Source organism: Macaca fascicularis, chromosome 9 (genome assembly GCF_037993035.2).
Source record: "Macaca fascicularis isolate 582-1 chromosome 9, T2T-MFA8v1.1".
NCBI lineage: Eukaryota > Metazoa > Chordata > Mammalia > Primates > Cercopithecidae > Macaca > Macaca fascicularis.
Window position 1 is genome coordinate 131,979,094 of NC_088383.1, and position 22,670 is coordinate 132,001,763.

The window sequence follows — 22,670 nt, forward strand, 5'->3', positions numbered from 1 at the left end:
TTGTGCTTTTATTCCAATGCTCAATTTTTGGAAAAATAAAATAATACCCTTTTGAATGTGGTCAGTATGTTCACACAGAGAATTTCTTTTACAAGATTAATTTTTACAAACCTTCCACAACTCATTCAAACCTTTAGCTTTATCTTATTTAACTGAAAACAATCCTTTAACCGTCTAAACTAGGCAAAAATTTACGTTCCCATGGCTTCTTATAATCTTTTACCAAAAACATATTTTACTTTCTTTACACAACTTGCATGTCTTTTTTATATAAACATCACACACATAACACATATATAACTACACAGATAGACAAAAGATGCAGTAGTTGTAAGATTTTTCGTCTGTCAATCTACTAATTGGATTACTGGCCTCAGGGTGGAGCTCTTCACAAAACAGGGCCAGGAAAACACACAGTTTCTACGGCTTAATAAGCAGGTATAACTGGAAGACAAGAATAGATTTTGAGAGGGATCTATCATAGCACTTTTAATTCTTGGGGTTCTGAGGAAAACAGGGTTTTTCCCCCAAAATAGGGTCCTTGATGACTTTTCTGTTTTTCCCAAGGAGTCCCATGCTCTCCGAAGTTATCTTAGGGCCTCTCATGTGTGCATTAAGAGTGGCAAGATGAAATGGAGAAAAATAGTCAACTGTGAAGAGAATAAAAAAAAAAAGAACTTCTTTCCAGCAAAACAAGATCCAAGAAGAGAAAAAAAATACGTAAAGGCCTTTTAAGTATACGTATAGCTTAAATATCCACTTTTAATTAGGCTTTTTTTTTTTTTTTTTTTTTGAGACGAGTCTTGCTCTGTCTTAATTAGGCTTTTAACCATAGTGCTCTATTAAAAAAAAATCCTTTTAAATCTCCTATTACCCAATTCTAGCCATGCCAAGTGGCCAGTATTTCTGGCTTTGAACTTTACCAAAGGTAACCTCCCAGGTGCTCAGAGAAAGGAACATTTGAGCTAGTTCATGGAGGGGAAGAGAATCAGCAAATGGCAAATGTCACACAGATATCAAACCAGAAACGACTCATTCCCCAAGCCAGGATTGAACCTGTGACACCACTGTAAAACGGTGAAGCCACAGCTACTGAGCCACAGCATTGGACAATCTCCATTGCCCCTCCCAGAAGGAGTCTAGAGTAGTTAATTTTGAGTTTGCAAAGACTTCCAACTACTTAAGATGATTTTACAGCTAACTATGACATGAACGCCAAAATTCCTGGTCTGGGTGGTGGAGACTGAGAGAAAGTACTGCACATGGTTATGAGGGAACCTTTTCAAATCTGTAATTTGAACTAACTTTTAGATAACTTCTGAATTACACAAAATTCTACTTTTTCTCACTAATAACACAACCCTTTCTGGCGTATTTTGTATTCAGAATTATGTGTTAATTAGAATTCTTATCCTTAGTAACCCAAGGATATCCTTAGTAACCTGAAACTTTAATGAAACCATAAAAAAAAAAAAAAACCAAGAAATTCTGAAGTATCAGATATGGACATTTATAGATAAGAACATTTGCACAATTTTAGAAACATATTTCCCCATATCACAACCCTTTCTTTTTTTTTTTTTTTTTTTTTTTTTGAGACGGAGTCTTGCTCTGTCGCCCAGGCTGGAGTGCAGTGGCGCGATCTCGGCTCACTGCAAGCTCCGCCTCCCGGGTTTATGCCATTCTCCTGGCTCAGCCTCCCGAATAGCTGGGACTACAGGCACCCGCCACCTCGCCTGGCTAATTTTTTGTATTTTTAGTAGAGACGGGGTTTCACCGTGGTCTCGATCTCCTGACCTTGTGATCCACCCGCCTCAGCCTCCCAAAGTGCTGGGATTACAGGCGTGAGCCACCGCGCCCGGCTCACAACCCTTTCTTAATTGAAAATGACCCAGATAGTAAATGAGCATCAAAATTAAGATTTTAATTTACCCAAAAAAGTTTACCTAAAACATTTATCCCCTTTACTGTACTCAATTCCTTCATTTTCAACAGTTTATCTGGATTACTTCTGCAAACTGAAATATTAGACACTATAATTGTTTTAATAGCCAGTGAACATCCAGTGCTCACCTAAACCTAAGTAAGAGCCTCAAAGTTAAATACACAGATATTTTTACCGATAACTCAGAAGACTTGGCTAACAACATTAAATTACTCTCATTTGCCCCCACCCAAAAAAGACATGCAAATCAAGATCATTTTGTTTTGGCTGGGTTTATAGTTTTATAATCTTGTATGCCAAACCCTGACACCTCAAAATATCTAGCGGAGACAAATATAAAATCCAGAAAAAAATGTATGTTGACAATTCTGAAGGCATTTCTAGTTTTGTTTTATCAATAGTTTTCAAACCAGCTTGTTTATACTTAAGTCATGTGAACTTGAAATTTTCTTAGACTTGTGTACTTAATTTATGAGCACTCTTTTAGTTATAAGCCAATTTGGTAGACACAACATTTAATAGTAAGTATATATACAAATAAACACATCTAGACAGGTACACACACACACACACACACACACACACACACACACACACAAAGATCCAATAGCTTTTACCTCGGAACTCTAGCCGTGAGATAGCAATACAGGCTTAACAGTTTTACTTTGTATGCCCCAATAGATAATCCAATGAAGGCTGTGAACCAAAATTGTGGGTAAAGCAGTTTCCATGGCAGTTTGGTTTTTAAGGGCAAACCTCCCCAGGCTCCAAAGAACACTGGGGCCAAACAGCACCAAAGGAGAGCATCACTCATTAACCAGGCCCCCTGCTTAGAACAGCAGCACAAAAACCTGCCTGGGTACATGCAACTCCATCCCACTTTCCCATTCAGCAGCAAACTCCAGATTGCAAACAATATTGGGACCAAACAGTATTGCAGAATTTCCCATTGTCATCTGTGAGAGAAAATTCTAAGGAGGGCTTAGTACTGGACCTCAGAACCTCTGCCTAGGGTGTCCCCTTTGGAGAGGTTGAAGTCTGGAGTTCGATCCCCTGAGGCATCCCCCTTTGGGATCCACTCTTAGAGTGTCAGATGTCTTTGACCTTAGGTGGGCACCAATCCCACTTTGCATGTTTTCCCTCCAGAGGCAATGGCCTACTATGAGCTTTCCTTTGGTTCCTGGGTGTAATCCCCAACTTTTAGCATCCTCATAATTTGATAAGGCCTTGCTTTCCCATGCTTCCCATTCCACTAAAGTGATAGTCATGAACTGTAATGATAGGCACTGGAGGCTGAGTGGGTTCTTTTGTCCTTAGCCAGTCAAATAGGGGAAGGGAAGAATTTAGCATAAGAAGAGAAGTCGAATGTGTTCGAGTTCACTCCAGATTAGCTGCGCCACATGTAGGGATCAGGGACCACAACCGGAAATGATAGAAAAGAGTCCTTATCTCTTCCAGGGAGGGCAACTATCCTTATTCACTCCTTGGCCTTTAGGCAACGCTGAAGAGTGGCCCTGGCCAGAAGCCTGCAGTTGCCTCCATGTTTAGATGCTGCCCACCAAGGATCCTGAGTTGGAAAGGAAATGAGAGAGAGAAGATTCCCCTGGATGGTGCAGAAAGGAAAAGGTGAAAAATAAACCGCACACTTTGGGCTGGCTAACCAAAATATGTTCCCAGTGTAGGGTGTCCAGGTTCTTGGCATTTTGAACAAAGAATTAGACAAAATGCACAAACACAGCAAGCAAAGAATGAAGCAACAAAAGCAGAGATGTATTGAAAATGAAAGCACGCTCCACGGGGTAGGGGCGGGCCCAAGTAAGCAGCTCAAGGGCCCAGTTACAGAATTTTCTGGGATTCAAATATACTCTCGAAGTTTCCCGTTGGTTACTTGGTGTATGATGTTTCCTGCCATAGCTGAAGTAGAGTTACAAAATTATTTACTTGGCTTTAGAAGGTTGGGGGCTTTCCATTTAATTTAGTTCTAGGAAGTCCTTAGGTTCCCTGCCTCCAGACCCTATTTCCTGCCTCAGTCCCAGCTATCCGGGGGACTGAGGTGGTAGGATCACTTGACCCTGGAAAGTTGAGGTTCCAGTGAGCAGTGCTCATGCCACTGCCCTCATGTCTGGGTGACAGAGTGGGACTGTCTTGAAAACAAAAGCAAAACAAAACAAATGTTAAACCAGATCACCCTGAAGAAAAAGCAATTAATAAAAATAAAAGGCTTTTAGGCCAGGCACGGTCGCTCATGCCTGCAATCACTGCACTTTGTGGGGGCCAAGCCACAAGGATCGCTTGAATCTACGAGTTTGACATCAGCCTGGGCAACATAGCAAGACCTTGTCTCCGCAACAACAACAATGACAAAAAATTAGCTGGGAAAGGTGTGCATCTATAGTCCCAGCTACTTGGAAGGCTGAGGTGGGAGGATCACCTGAGTCCAGGAGGTCAATACTACAGTCAGCTGTGATCACATCACTGCACTCCAGCCTGGGTGACAAAGTGAGACCCTGTCACAAAAATAAATAAATAAATAAAATAATGTATTTGCGTGGCAAAACAACCAAAACTATAAGTGAAGTCAAAAGACAAATCACAACCTGGCTTTTTTAAAAGTTGCAATTTCTGCCACCAAAGAGCCAATTTCCCTAATTTGTATAAAGTTCCTAGAAATCAATGGGAACAGAAAAGACATTTAATAGAAAAATGGGCAAAGAACATGAATAAGCTGTATGCAGAAAAAGAAATACAAATAGTTTGTAGACATATGAAAACATGCTCAAACGCATAGGAAGAGAAGCACAAATATAAGAATGCCTGGCCCAGTATGGTGGTGGCTCACGCCTGTAATCCCAACACTTTGGGAGGCTGAGGTGGGTGGATCACCTGAGGTCAGGAGTTGGAGACCAGCCTGGCCAACATGGTGAAACCCTGTCTCTACTAAAAATACAAAAATTAGCCAGGCGTGGTGGTGGGCACCTGTAATCCCAGCTACGCAGGAGGCTGAATCAGGAGAATTGCTTGAACCCAAGCAGTTCTTGGGGGGAGGTTGCAGTGAGCCAAGATGGCACCACTGCACTCCAGCCTGGGAGACAGAGTGAGACTCCGTCTCAAAACAAACAAACAAAGAAAAGAACACCTTGTGTTACAAATTTTCACCTATCAGATTGGCACAAAAATTTAAATATTAAAACAGCATACTGTTTTGGCCAAGGCTCTGATTAAACAGAACTAATAATAGTCCACCAAAGTATTATGAAAATTTTAAACTGAAAACATCCAATCAGGCCGCAGGGAAAAACATTATGTAAACTTAAACCAAGTCTTCTGAAAACACAACTGCCTGTGTAAATAAACCTTGTCTCTACTCTTGTTAATCTGTCTATAGTCAGTTCAAAGCCCCTCTATCATCACCATTTAACCTGGTTGGTTAGAGATATATGTAAATGTATCATTCTATGGTATTTTATCACATGTAGATTTGCATAACCACCACCACCATCTAGATGCTCACAAAGATCTCCCTCATTTCAGTTTACTTACAACAAAAGTTCTGTTGTACCTTCCCCAGCCTACCCTACCAACTATTTAAATTTTTTTCTTTTTTCTTTTTTTTTTTTTTTTGAGACGGAGTCTCGCTCTGTAGCCCAGGCTGGAGTGCAGTGGCCGGATCTCAGCTCACTGCAAGCTCCGCCTCCCGGGTTCACGCCATTCTCCGGCCTCAGCCTCCCGAGTAGCTGGGACTACAGGCGCCTGCCACCTCGCCCGGCTAGTTTTTTGTATTTCTTAGTAGAGACGGGGTTTCACCGTGTTAGCCAGGATGGTCTCGATCTCCTGACCTTGTGATCCGCCCGTCTCGGCCTCCCAAAGTGCTGGGATTACAGGCTTGAGCCACCGCGCCCGGCCAACTATTTAAATTTTAAAAAGGAGTGAAAAGGCCCTCTATGTCTTAATATGCAAATATCTCTTGAATATATTGCTACATGAAAAAAAAAAAAGGGAAGACACAGAATAGGATACACAGTATGCTACATTTTTGAAAGGACAGGGAGAAAAATAAGAACGTGTATTCCTATTTGCTTATATTTGTTTTAAGAGAACACTAGAAGGATACATAAGAAGCTAATTTAAAAAAAAAGAAAGAGGTTGCCTATGGGAGAGGTAGAGAAGTGGGCTGGATGGGGATGTGATAACAGGTTTTTTGAGCCTTGTTTGTATGTTGCCTATTAAAACCAGGAGAAAATGTTAAAGCCAACTGGAGAAGGGACGTCATGGGGTAGGGCACGTTCATAGATTACTACTTGAACTCTAAGCCCTAAGTGAATGGTTTGGTTTTTGAAAGTCATAAGATGGGTTGAGTTTTCAGTCTCCAAAGTCATGCATGTTAAACCACAAATTCCAGCCCAAGCTGCACGACAGAATGATCTGGGGTGCTTTTTAGCAGTAAGGATGCCCACGGCAGAGTCTACTCTTGAATCACAATCTTAAATGTTGTGGCTATGATAGCTCTTTTTTAAGTTCTCCAAGTGATACAGCTATGCAGCTGATATGATTTGGCTGTGTCTCTACCCAAATCTTGAATTGTATCTGCTAGAATTGTATCTGCTAGAATTCCCACATGTTGTGGGAGGGACCCAGGGGGAAGTAATTTAACTGTGAGGGCCAGTATTTCCCGTTCTATTCTTTTGATGGTGAATAAGTCTCACGAGATCTGATGTGTTTATCAGGGGTTTCCACTTTTGCTTCTTTCTCATTTTCTGCTGTCACCATATAAGAAGTTCCTTTCGCCTCCTGCCATGGTTTGGAGGCCCTCCCAGCCATATGGAACTGTAAGTCCAATTAAACCTCTTTCTCTTCCCAGTCTCAGGTATGTCTTTATCAACAGTGTGAAAATGGACTAATACGGCTGCCAACGTGGTAACCCCTTGTTCCCACACAACGGGTGTATATGATACCTTGGCAGATATCAATCCAATGTCCACAACTAAGGAGGTTTAGCAAGGGGATTTTACTACTTGTAACAAGTAAGGAGAACACTGGGATTATTCCCACAACAGTGTCTCCCTGAGCTGGGGTCTGGATCAGGTTTTTGTTAGCATGGGGTTATGAGGTGTGATCTGATTGGATGCTGCAGTGAAGGGATGCCAGGAGGCATGATCTGACCAGATCCTGCCAGGGTGTGACCCGAGAGCTCATCTCATTAGATCCTTGATCCTGCCATAAACTATCCACTTCTTAGAATAATTAAGTCCTTACTCCTCAGTCCGAGCGCTTATGTTCCCTCTGTGGTTGCATGCTTGGTTCATTTGGGTATGCCCAGTTTTATGTGACCTGAGATCTATGGTAACTGAAAAACAACTCACCACTTTGTTACGTAAAAATTGAATCAGATTGGTCTGGGGAGGCTACACACTGATTTAAATCTCAGGGACATTCTTTCTCAGACACTAATAGATTAGTTGGTAAATGCTACTGTAATAAACTAGTTTAATTATTGTAACAATATTCAGCAGTTAGGAGCTTATCCTTAAAATTGTTCTGTGTCATACTGAGCACATTATCTAAAACCTACTTCTAGCTTTTAAAAGCAAGCCTACTTTGAATCCCTTTGAAAACAGGCTGAGCATGGTAGCTTAGGCCTGTAATCCCAGCACTTCAGGAGGCTAAGGCAGAAGGATCACTTGAGGCCAAGAGTTTGAAACTAGCCTGGGTAACATAGCAAGACCCTGTCTCTACAAAAAGTTAAAAAATTAGCTGGGTGTGGTGTCGCACACCTGAAGTCATACCTAGTCAGAAAGCTGAGCTGGGAGGATCGCTTGAACCCAGGAGGTAGAGGCCACAGTGAGCTATGGTCCTGCCACTGCTCTCCATCCTTAGTGACAGAGCAAGACCCTATCTCAAAAAAATAAAATAATAAAATAAAAATGAAATCCCAAAGCATACATGGTTCAGGCAATTGTACATACTTTTAAGTCTTACAATTTTTGCTGGGCATAATGACTTACAAGTATAATATCAGCACTTTGGGAGGCTAAGACAGGAGGATCACTTGAGGCCAGGAGTTCAAGGCCAGCCTGGGCAACATAGTAAGACCCCATCTCTATTTCTAGAAAAGAAAGAAAAAACTCTGTAAAGTTTCTTAAAGTTTTTTCTTATCAAACATTTCTAATATACAGAAAAATCCAAAAATGAATATAACTGATACCCATATCCACACAACCCACCTTTGCTACAGATTTGTTTTAAAGGTTAGTCAAGCGAAGCAATACTACATATTTTTTTAAAAGAAATAAAACAGACCAGGCATGCTGGCTCATGCCTGTAATCCCAGCACTTTGGGAGGTCAAGGTGGGTGGATTGCTTGAGGCCAGGAGTTCAAGACCAGCCTAGCTAACATGGTGAAACCCTGTCTCTACTAAAAATACAAAAATTAGCTGGGCGTGGTGGCATATACCTGTAGTCCCAGCTACTTGGAGACTGAGGCACAAGAATCACTTAAACCCAGGAGGCGGAGTTTGCAGTGAGCTGAAACCACACCACCGCACTCCAGCCGGGGTGATAAAGCAAGATTCTGTCTCAAAAAAAAAGGAGAGAGAGAGAGAAAAAAAAAAAAGAAATAAAACAATGCTAACACAAAACTCACACTTGCACCCTCTCCTCAGATATAACCTCCATCCTGAAGCTCATCTGTATGCTTCCTGTTGGTGTTTTTAAAATTTTGCTATATCTTTATGTCCTCATAAGAATATATACTATCATTTGGTGTTTTAAAGCGTACGTAAATGCTGTCATCCTGAGCAAATCCTCTCGCTAACTGCATCTTTAACTCTATACTGTATTTTCAAGATTTATGCATGTTGATCCACGTAGCTCCCTAGTTCCCTTTAACTGCTATAAGATATTCTGTTGTGTCAATATATGACAATTTATGCATCGCTTTGTTGGACAGATAATTGGATTTTTAGTTTTTTGCCTTTACAAAAATCACTGCATCTTTTTGCACATCTCTCCTTGTGCATATGAACTGAAGTAAAATTACTGGGCCTTAGTGTAAATATGTTGTTTTAGTTCACTTTGTGCTGCTGTAACAGAATACAATAGACTGGGTACTTATCAAGAAAACAAATTTATTTCTCATAGTTCTGGAGGATGGGAATTCCAAGATCCATTCACAGGCAGGTTCGGTAGTCCGAGGAAGGCTTTCTTCCCACATCCTCACTTGGCAGAACGGAAGGGCTGGGTTGATGCTGTGTGAAGCCTCTTTTATAAGGGCCTTAGTCTCATTCCCAAGGAGGAGCTCTCATAACCTAATCACCTCTTAAAGGCACCCCCCTCAATACTATGACATTAAATTTCAACATCTGAATTTTAGAAGGGACACATGCAAACCATGGCATATGTTTTTATCTTTGCTGTCACTAAATTGTCCAAAGTGATTGCAACAGTGATTTATATACTCAACCCACAGAGTATAAGAATTTTTCCTTTCTAGCTGGGCATGGTGGCTCACGCCAGTAATCCCAGCACTTTGGGAGGCCGAGGTGGGCGAATCACTTGAGGCCAGGAGTTCGAGACCAGCCTGGCCAACACAGTGAAACCCCATCTCTACTAAAAATAGAAAAAATTAGCTGGGTGTGGTGGTGCATACCTGTAATCCTAGCTACTCAGGAGGCTGAGGCATGAGAATCACTTGAAGCTAGGAGGCTGAGCTTGCAGTGAGTCGAGATCGTACCATTGCACTCCAGCCTGGGTGACAGAGCGAGACTCTCTCAAAAAAAAAAGAAAAAAAAAGAAAAAAATCTTTTCTCCTTTCTCCCCACAACCCTTCCTAACTCTTAAGGGTCGAGTAGTTGGGGAGAAGCTTCAGGAGACAACACAACACCTCTGATACATCTTCCTTTGCCTTTCATATATTGTGAAAGCTTCTAGGTTTAAAGCACTTTAAGAATGTTTAGAACAATACTTCATTATGCTGGAGCATAATGGAGGAAGGGAACTAACTCAATTCTTTTACTAACTGGCAAAAGAGCCTTTACCAGAACATTCCACAGTCAGGAGTTCTTAACCTTCTTTGTGTCTTGAATGAAGAATAAACAACAATGTAGTAAAGTTTATAGACCTTTTCTCAATGATTCAAAGTGCATAAAATATAGAGGGTTACAAGGGAATTCTATTTTTTCCCCCAAAGATGCTGGATATAAAAAATACTTTTTAATTGTGATATAGTAATGTGTGTTTGTTAATTAAATAAGATCCGGCAGTAGTTCTATTTACAAATTCAAATTCACTGCTGTGAATTTGAAGTAACGAAGAGCACAAATAATATTTCAAGATATTTGTACCAAATCAATGCGATATAAAAGTATTTGTAATTTCTTATGATGACAGAGTCACAGATACTGCTAAGACTACTGTAACTTGTTGCTTACATTCATAATAGAAGGAAATGCTATATTTTAGTTAGAGGTTAGTGAAATAAGGATGTAATTTTACCCCCGTCCAAGTTCATGGACTTTATTGTTCTGTCCACAGAGGCCCAGACTTGATCATCAACACTTCTAGGTGCAACAGAACTCTGGTCAATTGAGTAAGAAACAGATCAGACTCAAGCTCTGGAAAGTATTTGGCAAGGCATAAATAACCATTAGTCCATTCAAGTAGCAATTGCTGTTCTATACAAAAAAATGTGATGATGTGGTGCAATGGGTTATAACTGTGGAAAATCATTTTGATGGAGTGGACACCAAAGCTGCAAAGGCTGAGGTCAACACTGAAGGCCAGGGGACATTAGAAAATCAACATCAAAACATCAGGCTGTGCAGTCAAAGGCAAGGAAAAGAAAAGTTTCTTTTATTAAAGACTGTCATAGTATTAATAAATGGAAAATTTCTTCTGCCGAAAAATGTTAGGTTATATCTCTCAATGCTTTGCTCAAAAATGGATTCCATTCACTTAGCATATTGTCACTGTATTTTATGAAGAGTATCTTTAATAATCTTACCCTGTGTTCCTATACCATTTCTTACCTTTTAAATTATAATTGTCTGTGTTATCATGTCTATGAATCTAAAATCACTGCTATGTTTTGAATGGTCCTATACTTTGTCAGTAGCAGTATTGAAACGAAGAGGCTCGCAGTTGTGTCAGTGGGAAAAATAGGTATTAATGTAAGATTCACTGACTTTTAAGTTTCTCAGTAGTGAGCTTTCTTTTTTTTTTTAAGATGGAGTCTCACTTTGTCGCCCAGGCTGGAGTATGGTGGCGTGATCTCAGCTCACAGCAGCCTCTGCCACCGGGGTTCAAGCAATTCTCCTGCCTCAGCCTCCTGAGTAGCTGGGATTACAGGCGCCTGCCACTGCACCTGGCTAATTTTTGTAGTTTTTAGCAGAGATGGGGTTTCACCATCTTGGCCAGGCTGGTCTTGAACTCCTGACCTCATGATCCACCTGCCTCGGCCTCCGAAAGTGCTGGGACTACAGGTGTGAGCCACTGCACCCGGCCCCGTGAACTTTCTTTTAAAGATAAACTTAGGTACAAAGGTGATATATTAACTAACAGACACACAGAATTCTGTCATGGATTTAGTGAAGTAAATAATCTCCCTTAGAAGTAAGAAATGTGGGCAATGTATTATAGTTTTTGAAATGTAGTAGGTAAGTTTCATGAGCCTTTTGTGAAGAAGACTAGTTGATGCATTCTTTCATTCATTCAAATATATATCAAGAACCCCATTCAAGACTCCACCACCAGCCAGTGAGCAGACTTGGCCCCCATGCTTACCTCTCTTCCTTCTCCAGTTTCCAATTTTTGTTGTTGTTGTTTTGTTTTGTTTTTTGAGACAGAATTTCGCTTTTGTTGTCCAGGCTGGAGTGCAATGGTGCAATCTTGGCTGACCACAACCTCCACCTCCTGGGTTCAAGCGATTATCCTGCCTCCATCTCCCGAGTAGCTGGGATTACAGGCATGCACCACCACGCTCGGCTAATTTTGTATTTTTAGTAGAGACAGAATTTGTCCATGTTGGTCAGGCAGGCCTCGAACTCCCGACCTCAGGTGATCCGCCCACCTCGGCCTCCCAAAGTGCTGGGATTACAGGCGTGAGCCACCATGCCTGGCCTCCAATTTCCATTCTTTCCCCGCTTTCTTCCTTCTTTCTTCGTGCCAGCTGCCGCTGACCATTCTCTCCCGCTGCTGCTAGCGGCATTCTTCCCCTTCTTGAGCCCCTTTGCACCTCGATTCTTACTTTACTTCTCCTTTATCCTTCTTTTTAACTCTTCCTGTCCATCTCATCAAGAAGAAAATACCTTATGTCCCCTTTGTCCTCCTTTCTAGCCCAAAGTTTTCCTGTCCCAACTCTGTCTTTAATGAGAAAAAATGTTCCATGCAACTTTGCTCTAAACCAACTCCTACTTCTGAAAACAAAACAAAACAATTAGCTAGGAAAATGGAGATGCATACCACTTTTCTTCTGACTGGGCCGATGTTTCTCGTTCCCAGGTGAATCCAGAGCAGAGTATGTCTGCTCCTAGGCACATAGTTGCAAAGATTGACCAACATGCATCCAAGATTGACGGTGGTTTCAAACGCAGTGACTCGTGAACAGTTTCTTTTTCTTGACTTTTCAGTGTGTAATCAAAACTACTGAGAAAACATATTTCAGTATGTTACTGCGTTTGTTAAAGGATTTGGGACACTTGGAGCAGGAAGGCACTCTCATGGCGAGCAATGATGGCTGGCAGGTTAACTAGATCGTTACTGTTTCTATTTCTCTGATGACCACCTCCACTTCGGTGTTCTTAGCAGCTGTGGTAGAAATAGTTATTACGGTGTATTGAGCTTTTACTATAGGCTAAGCCCTTTTTTTTTTTTTTTTTTTTTTTTTTTTTTTGAGACGGAGTCTTGCTCTGTCACCCAGGCTGGAGTGCAGTGGCCAGATCTCGGCTCACTGCAAGCTCCGCCTCCCGGGTTTACGCCATTCTCCTGCCTCAGCCTCCCGAGTAGCTGGGACTACAGGCGCCCGCCACCTCGCCCGGCTAGTTTTTTTTTGTATTTTTAAGCCCTTTTATGGCTGGTCTTACTAATCCTCACAAAACTCCAAGAGGGTGGTATCTGCATTTTACAGGTAAGGAAACTGAGATTCTGAGAGGTTTTAACTAAGAGATTAAAAATCACTTGCCCAAGATCACGTAACTTAAATATCAGAAGCTAGGATTTGAAACGAGTTCTTTCAGACTTCAGAGCTTATTTTCTTAATCTTTATGCTGCCTATAAGATGCTGGAAAAAAAATTAGCCGCGGAAATTACAAAAGCCCGGCTGCCTGGGCTCACTCAGCACAGGGCAGGTATCTCTATGTCCTCACCAGCTCCCTGGGCCCACTCAGGGCAGGGCAGGTAGCTCTGTGCCCTCACAAGAGAAGGCTCTTGACAATGGTCAGTTTTAGACATCAGTGGTGTTATAGTTCCAGTTTCCCTTTCTAAAAAGTCAGTGAAATGTGAAGTACGTTGGAGAATGAAATCTTTTGAGAAAGTTCTGTCTCCTTGATTGGTAAAAGTTAATTATCTAGGAAATTTGTTTATTTAAAATAGCTCATTGCTGGATAAAGAAGGTATCACGTCATGTTAACAAACTAATTTGTGTTATGTTTAAAAGACTGAATTTTAAAATGCGCTAGGTTAAGTTTCCTTGTTTTGGTGACATGAAATATAAGAATGGGTTATAAAGTTATTCCCAAAGAAAATGATATTCAAGTACCTTTTAGTGTATGTGTATATATATGTTCCCTATTTAATGGGGGCTGTTCCTACAGCTAAGAAGAAATTTCCCAACTTGTTTGTCTTCTTGGAAGATTCCTCCTCATGTCTCAAAATCTTCCCAGTCAGAAGCTCTACTCGATATAACAAATAATGGATTACACTTGGCTCCCCTGCAAACACTTACAGATGAGGAGATGATGATAAAGAGTTCAGGTAAGTAAATGTATGAGTATCACCTTTTTCTCCCCAGACAGGATCTCTGGAGCACAGTGGCACAATCATGGCTCCCTGCAGCCCCACCTCTGGGCTCAAGCTATCCTGCTTCAGTCTCCTGAATAGCTGGACAAATGTCACCTTATTATTCGTCTGGTCATGAATTGGGTCTACAATATGAAGTCACATATGACAGGATTGAAAGATACGTTCATCTAAATTTGTGAATATAGTTTTTTTGACATAAATTCTTTTTGAAGAAAAGAAATGCATATCCAAGATTAAAATGACAGAATAAAAGGCTATGTAGTTAAAAGTGAAGGCTTTCCCGCCCATGTTCTGTAGTTCCCCAGTTCTTGCCACCTTGTTACCAGTTTCTTATATAGCCTTGCAGAGTTAGAAGTACATTTATATTCCACTTTTCTTTAGATAGTGGGTTTTTTGTTGTTGTTGTTTGTTTTTTTGAGATGGAGTCTCACTCTGTCACCCAGACTGGAGTGCAGTGGCGCAATCTCGGCTCACAGCAACCTCTGCCTCCTGGGTTCAAGCAATTCTCCTGCCTCAGGCTCCTGAGTAGCTGGGACTACAGGCACGTGCCACCATGCCTGGCTAGCTTTTTGTATTTTTTTTTTTTTAATAGTAGAGATGTGGTTTCACCGTGTTAGCCAGCATGGTCTCGATCTCCTGACCTCGTGATCTGCCCACCTTGGCCTCCCAAAGTGCTGGGATTACAGGCATGAGCCACCATGCCCAGCCTAAACAGTGGGTTTTCATACTTTATGTGGAATTTAAATTTTACTTTTATCTATGAAACACCTGTGGTTGAAACAGGGTGCCCGAATGAAGCAGAAGTTGTATACCACTAAACCTTAAAGCAGTTTGCATTCATTTATTTATAGGTATAGGTGTAGGTGTAAAATTATGATCTATTTAAAAATCCGTAGCAGAACATCAGAATGTTGTTCTTAGAGAATATGGATGGTAAGTGTATTCGTTTTCTATTGCTGGGTATTGAATCACTCCAAACTTAACAAGTTAAAACAGCGCCCATATAGTGGCTCACAGTCTGTAGGGTAGAAGTCCAGCTGGAGCAAGTCCAGGCTCAGGGTCTCAGAAGGTCAACATCAGTGTGTCAATTGGGCTGTGTTTTTGTCCGGAGCTCAAGGTCCTTCCAAACTCCCATGGTTGTATCAGTACGCAGTGCTTTGCAGTTGCAGGGCTGAGGTCTTGTTGCCCAGCTGGCTGTTAGCCAGAGGTTGTCCCCAAACTCCTGGAGGCCTCTGTATTCCTTGCCATGTGGCTCCCTCCATCTTCAAAACCAGTGACTGTCCCTCCCAGCATCAAGTCTCTCTCATCCTTAAAACATGTTTGACCAGAAAGAGCCCCATCTTTCTTCGGGGCTCACCTGATTAGGTCAGGCCCCCCAACTGTCATCTCCCTGTTTTAAGGTCAGCTGATTTGGGAGCTTGATTGTACCTGTAAAATCAACTTCACAGCAGCACTTAGATTTATGTCTGAATAACTGAGAGAGAACATGTATACACCAGCGGCTGGGAATCTTGGCACTGTCTTAGAACTCTGTCACAATAAGTAAATTTCTTTTCTTTCTTTATTTTTTGAAATGGAGTTTTGCTCGTTTTGCCCAGGCTGGAATGCAATGGCACTATCTCGGCTCACTACAACCTCTGCCTCCTGGGTTCAAGCGATTCTTCTGCCTCAGCCTCCCAAGTAGCTGGGGTTACAAGTGCGTCCCACCACACCCGGCTAATTTTGTATTTTTAGTAGAGATGGGGTTTCACCATGTTGGCCAGGCTGGTCTCGAACTCCTGACCTCAGGTGATCCACCAACCTCGGCCTCTCAGAGTGTTGGAATTACAGGCGTGAGCCACTGTGCCCAGCTAGTAAATTTCTTTTCCTTTGCTCCCTCACCTTTTAGATATGGTCTCAGGGAAGTGAGTTTGGGATGGCTAAGGAAAAACAGGGTGAGTCGTCAAATAGTTTTACATAAATCAAAGAATTTGCTTAGAGTATCTTGATTCTCTGTCTTCAGTCGTATTTATTTCTTTAGTACCCACCTAGTCTAAGCACAGAAGCAATAAAGATGGGCAAGAAAAAAAATCACTGCTTTTAAGGAACTCAGAGTCTAGTGGCAAAGACAGTCAAATAAAGGAAATAGTTTCAAAGTAACATGGTAAATGTCATGGAGATATTTGGAGAGCAAAGCAGAGAATACCTGGAATTTGCTAGGTGTGGCAGAAGTGGGCTAAGGAAGCAGTCAGGAAAAGGCTTCTCAGAGAGTGTGGAGCTTGAGCTGTACCATGAAGGACAAAGTGCAGTTGGCCAGTTGGACAAGGGAAGGGAAGAGATTCTACATAATGGGAGTCGCCTGTGCAGAAACAAAAGAATACTGAAGCAAGCCGCATGCACTGAACTCTCAGTTTAACCCTGTTGCCTTCTCTACCGACTTGGTATTACGTTGGTAGTAACCCTAAGAAGGTATTTTCATCAAAATGAATTCTAAATGCATCTAAGTCTTAAAAACATTAAAAAATGAAATAGTGGTTTTCAACCGGGGCAGGCCGCCCCCAGAGGACATTTACCAATATTTAGGGACATTTTTGATTTGCCACAACTTAGAAGTGGGGATGCTCCTGGCAGCTAGTGGGGTAGAGGCCGGGATGCTGCTCAACATCCTGCAATGCACAGAACAGCCTCACAACAAAGACTCACTTGCCCCAAAATGTCCATAGTGCCAAGGTGGAGAAACCCTGTTCTGTATGACCACGCAGCTATGAAAAGGACCAGGTTAGATGGGATATGCTGACATAGAAAGATCATCAAGATATAGTTGAGGGAAGCAAGGCACACACCAATGTGTATCTCCTGATTCCTATGTGTGAACGTGCGTGTGTACAGGTAAGTATAGATGATTTTCAAAGAAAAGTTTTCAGAAAGAATACATAATAAATTTAAAATTAGTGACCTTTGGGTAGAGTGGAGCATGGCTTTCGTGTTTCATTTTGTGCTTGTGTTTTTGCACCATCTACACATATCATTTATTTTGTGATGTCATCAAGAGTTACAAAGGGATATAGGGAACTACACCTTTCTCTGTTAAAAAGAAAACTTTATAAATTCTATTTTAAAAATATAAGAAGGGTACCTGTGTATATTTTAACTTAGTTAAAATATAAAATTTTGTCAGCAAACTATTAATGTGACTGTAACTTTAACATAGACTTACCAGTAATTCTTTTTCCTACAGTTAAAAAATTTGCTCAGGAACAAATTGCACCTTTGGTTTCAACCATGGATGAAAATTCGAAAATGGAGAAATCAATAATACAAGGATTATTTCAACAAGGGGTATATTTTATAATTCTTCCAGTTTCAAGCTTTTATAAAAACATTTTGGTGTTAAAATATAGGCATATTTTTAAATTTAGGGACTGTAATGATAGCACAATGAACCCTTCATTTCCTAGTCAAAATTATCTGTTTTCTTTTTTTGGTTGAAATCCTACTTAATATTTATGTACTTAAAAGTTTTTAAACATGGAATTAACATTTTGAATTGGAAATGCTATATATTTTAAGGAAAAGTTTGGAAGTAAGATGGTAATTTATTTGTACCTTTAGACCAGTGGTTCTCAACTGGGGGCAGTTTTGCCCTCCAGGGGACATTGGGCAACGTCTGGAGACATCTTTGGTTGCCACAGCTGAGGTGTGCTACTGGCCTCTAGTGGGATAGAGACAAGGCATGCTGCTCAACATCCTGTAGTGCACAGGACAACTGCCACAACAAAGAATTATCCAACCCAGTGCCACCGTGAAGAAACCCTACTTTAGATAGTAACACTTCATAGCATAGTTTATATTCTACCTGAATCTCTATGTAAGTGATAAACTTAGAAGCAGAGGTGATACATGAATTCCACATTAAGCAGGCAACAGATTCCCATCTTTCCAAGTCACATAGCTCTTTAATGGAAATACAACATATGAAATAGATACAAGTAAAACCGCTCTCACTGTGATAGGGGGAGAGGCTATTAGCATAGGGGCTTCTAGAAGAACATTTTTTAAATCACCACACTCATCATTTCTCACTTCTCCAGAGGTATAAATTATTTATTTTTTTATTTTTAATACTAAAGATGTCCCAGAACAAGGTGGCTGCGATTCAGAGCCATTGGCCTAAATCTTGTCTGCCATCCAGTTTGAAAAATAACCATTGCCACTTAGCTAGATAGTTTTATTTATTTCTGTTTTAAAGCAACCAGCTTTTTTTATACCGTGTGTAGTTACGATTCTTCCATCTTTCTTTTAGCGGTCAAACTCTTGGGAAAATGGAATCTTATATGGAGTCATAGTGGTCAAACAGGAGGCCGATGTGGAGAAGAGATGGACTCTGTGAGTCCATTCCTCAGCCGGGTTTTATTTCTATTGCTTGCAGACCCTCTAGGCTTCTGGAAGCAGTCTCACAGTTTCACAGCGTGAGATCTCCCCTGTGCTGGTGGTTTCTGCAGCGGGGCTGTCTGCAGAGTGATGCATTGCCTGCACCCTGCTACTCATCTCCACAAACCGCTGCTGCGCAGATGCAGCCTCACCTGCCTCCTTACTCCCATTGTCATGGCTTTTTGGCATAATGGCTTGCAAAAACAATATTTCCACTTTGGGAGAGATTAGTGACTTTTTTAGAGAAGCAATGTCTCTGGCATCTGCTCAAGACATTGTAATGAGGTAGCCAGAGTGCCCTACTCGGTCCTCAGGCAAACCCAGATCCTTCCGTTCTTCCTCATTTCTGGTTTTATCACCATTCAGTCACTCCCATTTCTGGTTGTTTTCCTGTTGTAGCCCAAAATGTAACAGCCACAGCCCTGACTGCAGCATAGTGTGACTCCACGAATGTCTAGAGAGAGACTAAGAGAATTATCCTTCTATTAACAGCAGTGGGCCTTGAATTACACAGGCACGCATTCTCTTTGTGAAATTGAGAGTACTATGTGAGCTTCAGTAGTGACAGAACGGGGTTGTTGGAAAGGCTTGGCTGGCACTGGTCATGTTTACAGGCACCCGTTCTTTGGCTAGTGTGACTCTAGCAAACACCACCACCTCTGCTAACCATCCTGAACTTTTGAAGGTGGCATAAAAGGAATGGTCATTCAATTATTAACCTGTTGAAAAAGTCAAGGTGAAAGAACCTGACTGGAAGAAACTTTGCCGAATGAAACCGTAGACATTCCCATTGAGGAGTAGGCTATTTTCTTCTGTTTCCTTATTACATTGAAATCAGCATAAGGTGAGTAGGGCATGTTGAAAAACCAAAACTCCACCTACCTTCTTTAAGCAGGCAACAACAGTTCTTAGCAAGAAAGGTCATCTAAGTATTTTTATATAAGATATTTTCTCATTCCATTAAGCTACACTTTAAAGCATTTTACCTCACATTATTTTTTGAATCCCAAAAGGAAGCAAATGATGGAATATAATTTTATCCTTTTCAAATATACAGTTTCTGTTACAGATTTTTTTGTTACCTATGGAAAAATTGCCATACCAAATTAAAATAAAATATACATACAAAATTTTAAAATTAAGAATAAATATGGTGGCCAGGTGCAGTGGCTCACACCTGTAATCCCAGCACTTTGAGAGGTTGAGGCAGGTGGATCACCTGAGGTCGGGGGTTCGAGACCAGACTGGCCAACATGGCAAAACCCATCTCTACTACTACTGCTACTACTACTACTACTACTACTAATAATAATAATAATAAAATTAGCTGGGCGTGATGGTAGGCACCTGTAATCCCAATGACTTGGGAGGCTGAGGCACGAGAATCACTTGAACCCGGGAGGTGGAGATTGCAGTGAGCTGAGATCGCACCACTGCACTCCAGCCTGGGAGACAGAGCAAGACTCTGTCTCCAAAAAAAAAAAAGCAAATATGGTTACATTTGATTTTTTAACTTGTTCTTGCAAGAAATTTCCCCATATAAAAATAGCTTTCTTAATCTATGTTGCCTTGTTTTTTCTTTAGTTGATGGGTATTGAAGTTGACCCAAAATATGGAGGTACAGGAGCTTCATTTTTATCCACTGTGATCGTGATAGAGGAATTAGCCAAAGTTGATGCATCTGTGGCTGTCTTTTGTGAGGTCCAGAACACACTCATTAACACAATGATTAGAAAACATGGAACAGAAGAACAAAAGGCCACCTATTTGCCTCAGCTCACTACAGAAAAAGTGAGTTGAGATAAAGTGTTGATCTAATGGATCTAATCTTTAATAAGTTTACAATATTTTCAGGAAAAAAGTAGCTGCAATGTTGACCTTACTATCCAAGACCACAGTGCAGTATCATTAATTCAAGCAATGCTCAATAAATTAATGCTGCTGGAAAAGTACACTCTACCTCTTATTTGCCACTTGGAAATTTAGAAAATAATCATCAGATAATAAAATTATTTCTTTTTGTCCTAATTATATTTTCTAATACCTTTGTTGATGGTTTCATTTACATTGTGATGTGTTTCTACTGTGATTATTAAAATCAATTTCAATGAGTATGTGTTCGTACGTCTTTAAGTTTGTCTTGGACAAACAGGGTATATTTTTGGAAAATAATACTTTCAGAACACCATTGCTATTTTCATAAATATAGGCTTTTTAAAAAAGCAGCTAAAGATTTGATTTACAAATGTCCATTTTTCCATAAGTATTTGTTATACAGAGTATAAATACAGTTATTAATTTGGACATTTTTTTATCCCATATGTAGGTAGGAAGTTTCTGCCTCTCAGAGGCTGGAGCAGGTAGTGACTCATTTGCTTTGAAGACCAGAGCTGATAAAGAGGGAGATTATTATGTTCTCAATGGATCAAAGATGTGGGTCAGCAGTGCTGAGTACGCGGGGCTCTTTCTGGTGATGGCGAATGTAGACCCTACCATTGTAAGTTTGAAAACGAAATTTCTTTCTTTTTCCAAACCCCTTCTTTTCTCTTTCTTTATCTTTTCCTCCTTCTGTTTCCTTTTTATGACTTCATCTTGAACTCTTTAGTCTTCTCAGTACTGAAAATGTCAGACTTGAGCTGACCTTTTTTTGCTTTATTTATTAATCTCCTAAAGTAAATATTGTTGACAAAATTATTAATTAGAGTCGGCCCACCATATCCATGGATTCAGCCAACTCCGGATTGAAAATATTTGGTAAAAAAAAAAAAAAATTCTGCAAAGTTCCAAAAAGTAAAACTTGAATTTGCTTTGTGCCAAGTACCATGTTGAATTCATGTGAATAAAGTGATGTGCATGCATTATATTAGGTATCAAATAATCTAGAGATGATTTAGAGTCTACCGGAGCATGTGCATAGGTTATATGCAAATATTACACCATTTTATATAAGGTACTTGAGCACTGTCAGATTTTGGTATCCATGGGGGGTCCTGGAACCACTCCCCCACAGATATGGAGGGATGACTGTTTGTGGAGGACCAGTTGTTACTTATCTCCCAATGTGTTATATAGTAGGCTAATCTTTTTTTCTTTTCCTATTTTTTTTTGATGTGGAGTCTCGCTGTATCCCCCAGGCGGGAGTGCAGTGGTGTGATCTCACCTCACTGCAACCTCCTCCTCCTGAGTTCATGAGATTCTGCTGCCTCAGCCTCCCAAGTATGTGAGACTACAGGTGCGCACCACCACGCACAGCTAATTTTTGCATTTTTTGTAGAGACAGGGTTTCTCCATGTTGGCCAGGTTGGTCTCGAACTCCTGACATTGGGTGATCTGTCTGCCTCGGCCTCCCAAATTGCTGGGATTATAGGCGTGAACCACTGCACCCGGCCCTAATCTTTAATTTTGTTGAATTTCCAATTTTCCGTTTAGTAATGAAGAATTTAAGTACCTATTTAGTACATTTATTTTTAAGAATACTTTATTCAGTTGGAAAATAGACATATAGCAAAATGATAAATACATTTTTTCATCGGTAATTACAGTATTTTCACTAATGTAACAATTGAATTAAATTGTTAAAACTTTTTTTCTTTTTTTTTTTTTGAGACGGAATTTCTCTCTGTCACCCAGGCTGGAGTGCAAGGCCATGATCCCGGCTCACTGCAATCTCCGCCTCCTGGGTTCAAGCCATTCTCCTGCTTCAGCCTCCTGACAAGCACCTGACACCACGCCCAGCTAATTTTTGTATTTTTAGTAGAGACGTTGTTTCACCATGTTGGCCAGACTGGTCTCAAACCCCTCACTTCAGGTGATCCGCTCAACTCGGCCTCCCAAAGTGCTGGGGTTATAGGCATGAGCCACCATGCCCGGCCTAAAACTTTACATAGTAAAATTAAATTGAGAACATGGCATTCTCATGATTATATAATCGTGTAATAATAATTTTAATATTTATAATGGCCTCTGAAAAAGTGAAAGAAATGGTAAGGTTCTTGGATCTCATGTCCTCTAGTTGCCCTCGTTTCATAATGCCCATGTTGCAATTCTGAGTCCGTTAGTATTTATTACTAAAGTCCATTTGTAGTTTTCTTTTTACTTAAACTCTTTAGAAACAAGGCGTTTTATAAATCCAAGTGGTAATAGCGTTTTAAATCTTCTTTTTAGGGATATAAGGGAATTACCACCTTCATAGTAGATCGTGATACTCCGGGCCTTCATATCGGGAAACCTGAAAACAAATTGGGGCTCAGAGCTTCTTCCACCTGCCCATTAACATTCGAAAATGTCAAGGTGGGTGTCTTAG

At 40.7% G+C, this 22,670-nt stretch overlaps 1 protein-coding gene across 2 annotated transcripts in view; it reads left to right on the forward strand.

The window, feature by feature from the left end:
- Window positions 1-22,670, forward strand: part of ACADSB (acyl-CoA dehydrogenase short/branched chain) — a 41,655-nt gene that overhangs the window by 7,002 nt on the left and 11,983 nt on the right. The window contains exons 2-7 of one of the 2 annotated variants that reach the window (XM_065521563.1): window positions 10,475-10,770; window positions 13,750-13,909; window positions 17,175-17,275; window positions 19,952-20,158; window positions 20,694-20,864; window positions 22,532-22,657. In XM_065521563.1, coding sequence (XP_065377635.1) covers window positions 13,891-13,909; window positions 17,175-17,275; window positions 19,952-20,158; window positions 20,694-20,864; window positions 22,532-22,657 — 624 coding nt within the window. In that variant the 5' untranslated portion in view covers window positions 10,475-10,770; window positions 13,750-13,890. The remainder of the gene's footprint in view (window positions 1-10,474; window positions 10,771-13,749; window positions 13,910-17,174; window positions 17,276-19,951; window positions 20,159-20,693; window positions 20,865-22,531; window positions 22,658-22,670) is intronic. The other variant, XM_005566661.4, reaches the window with a different exon arrangement.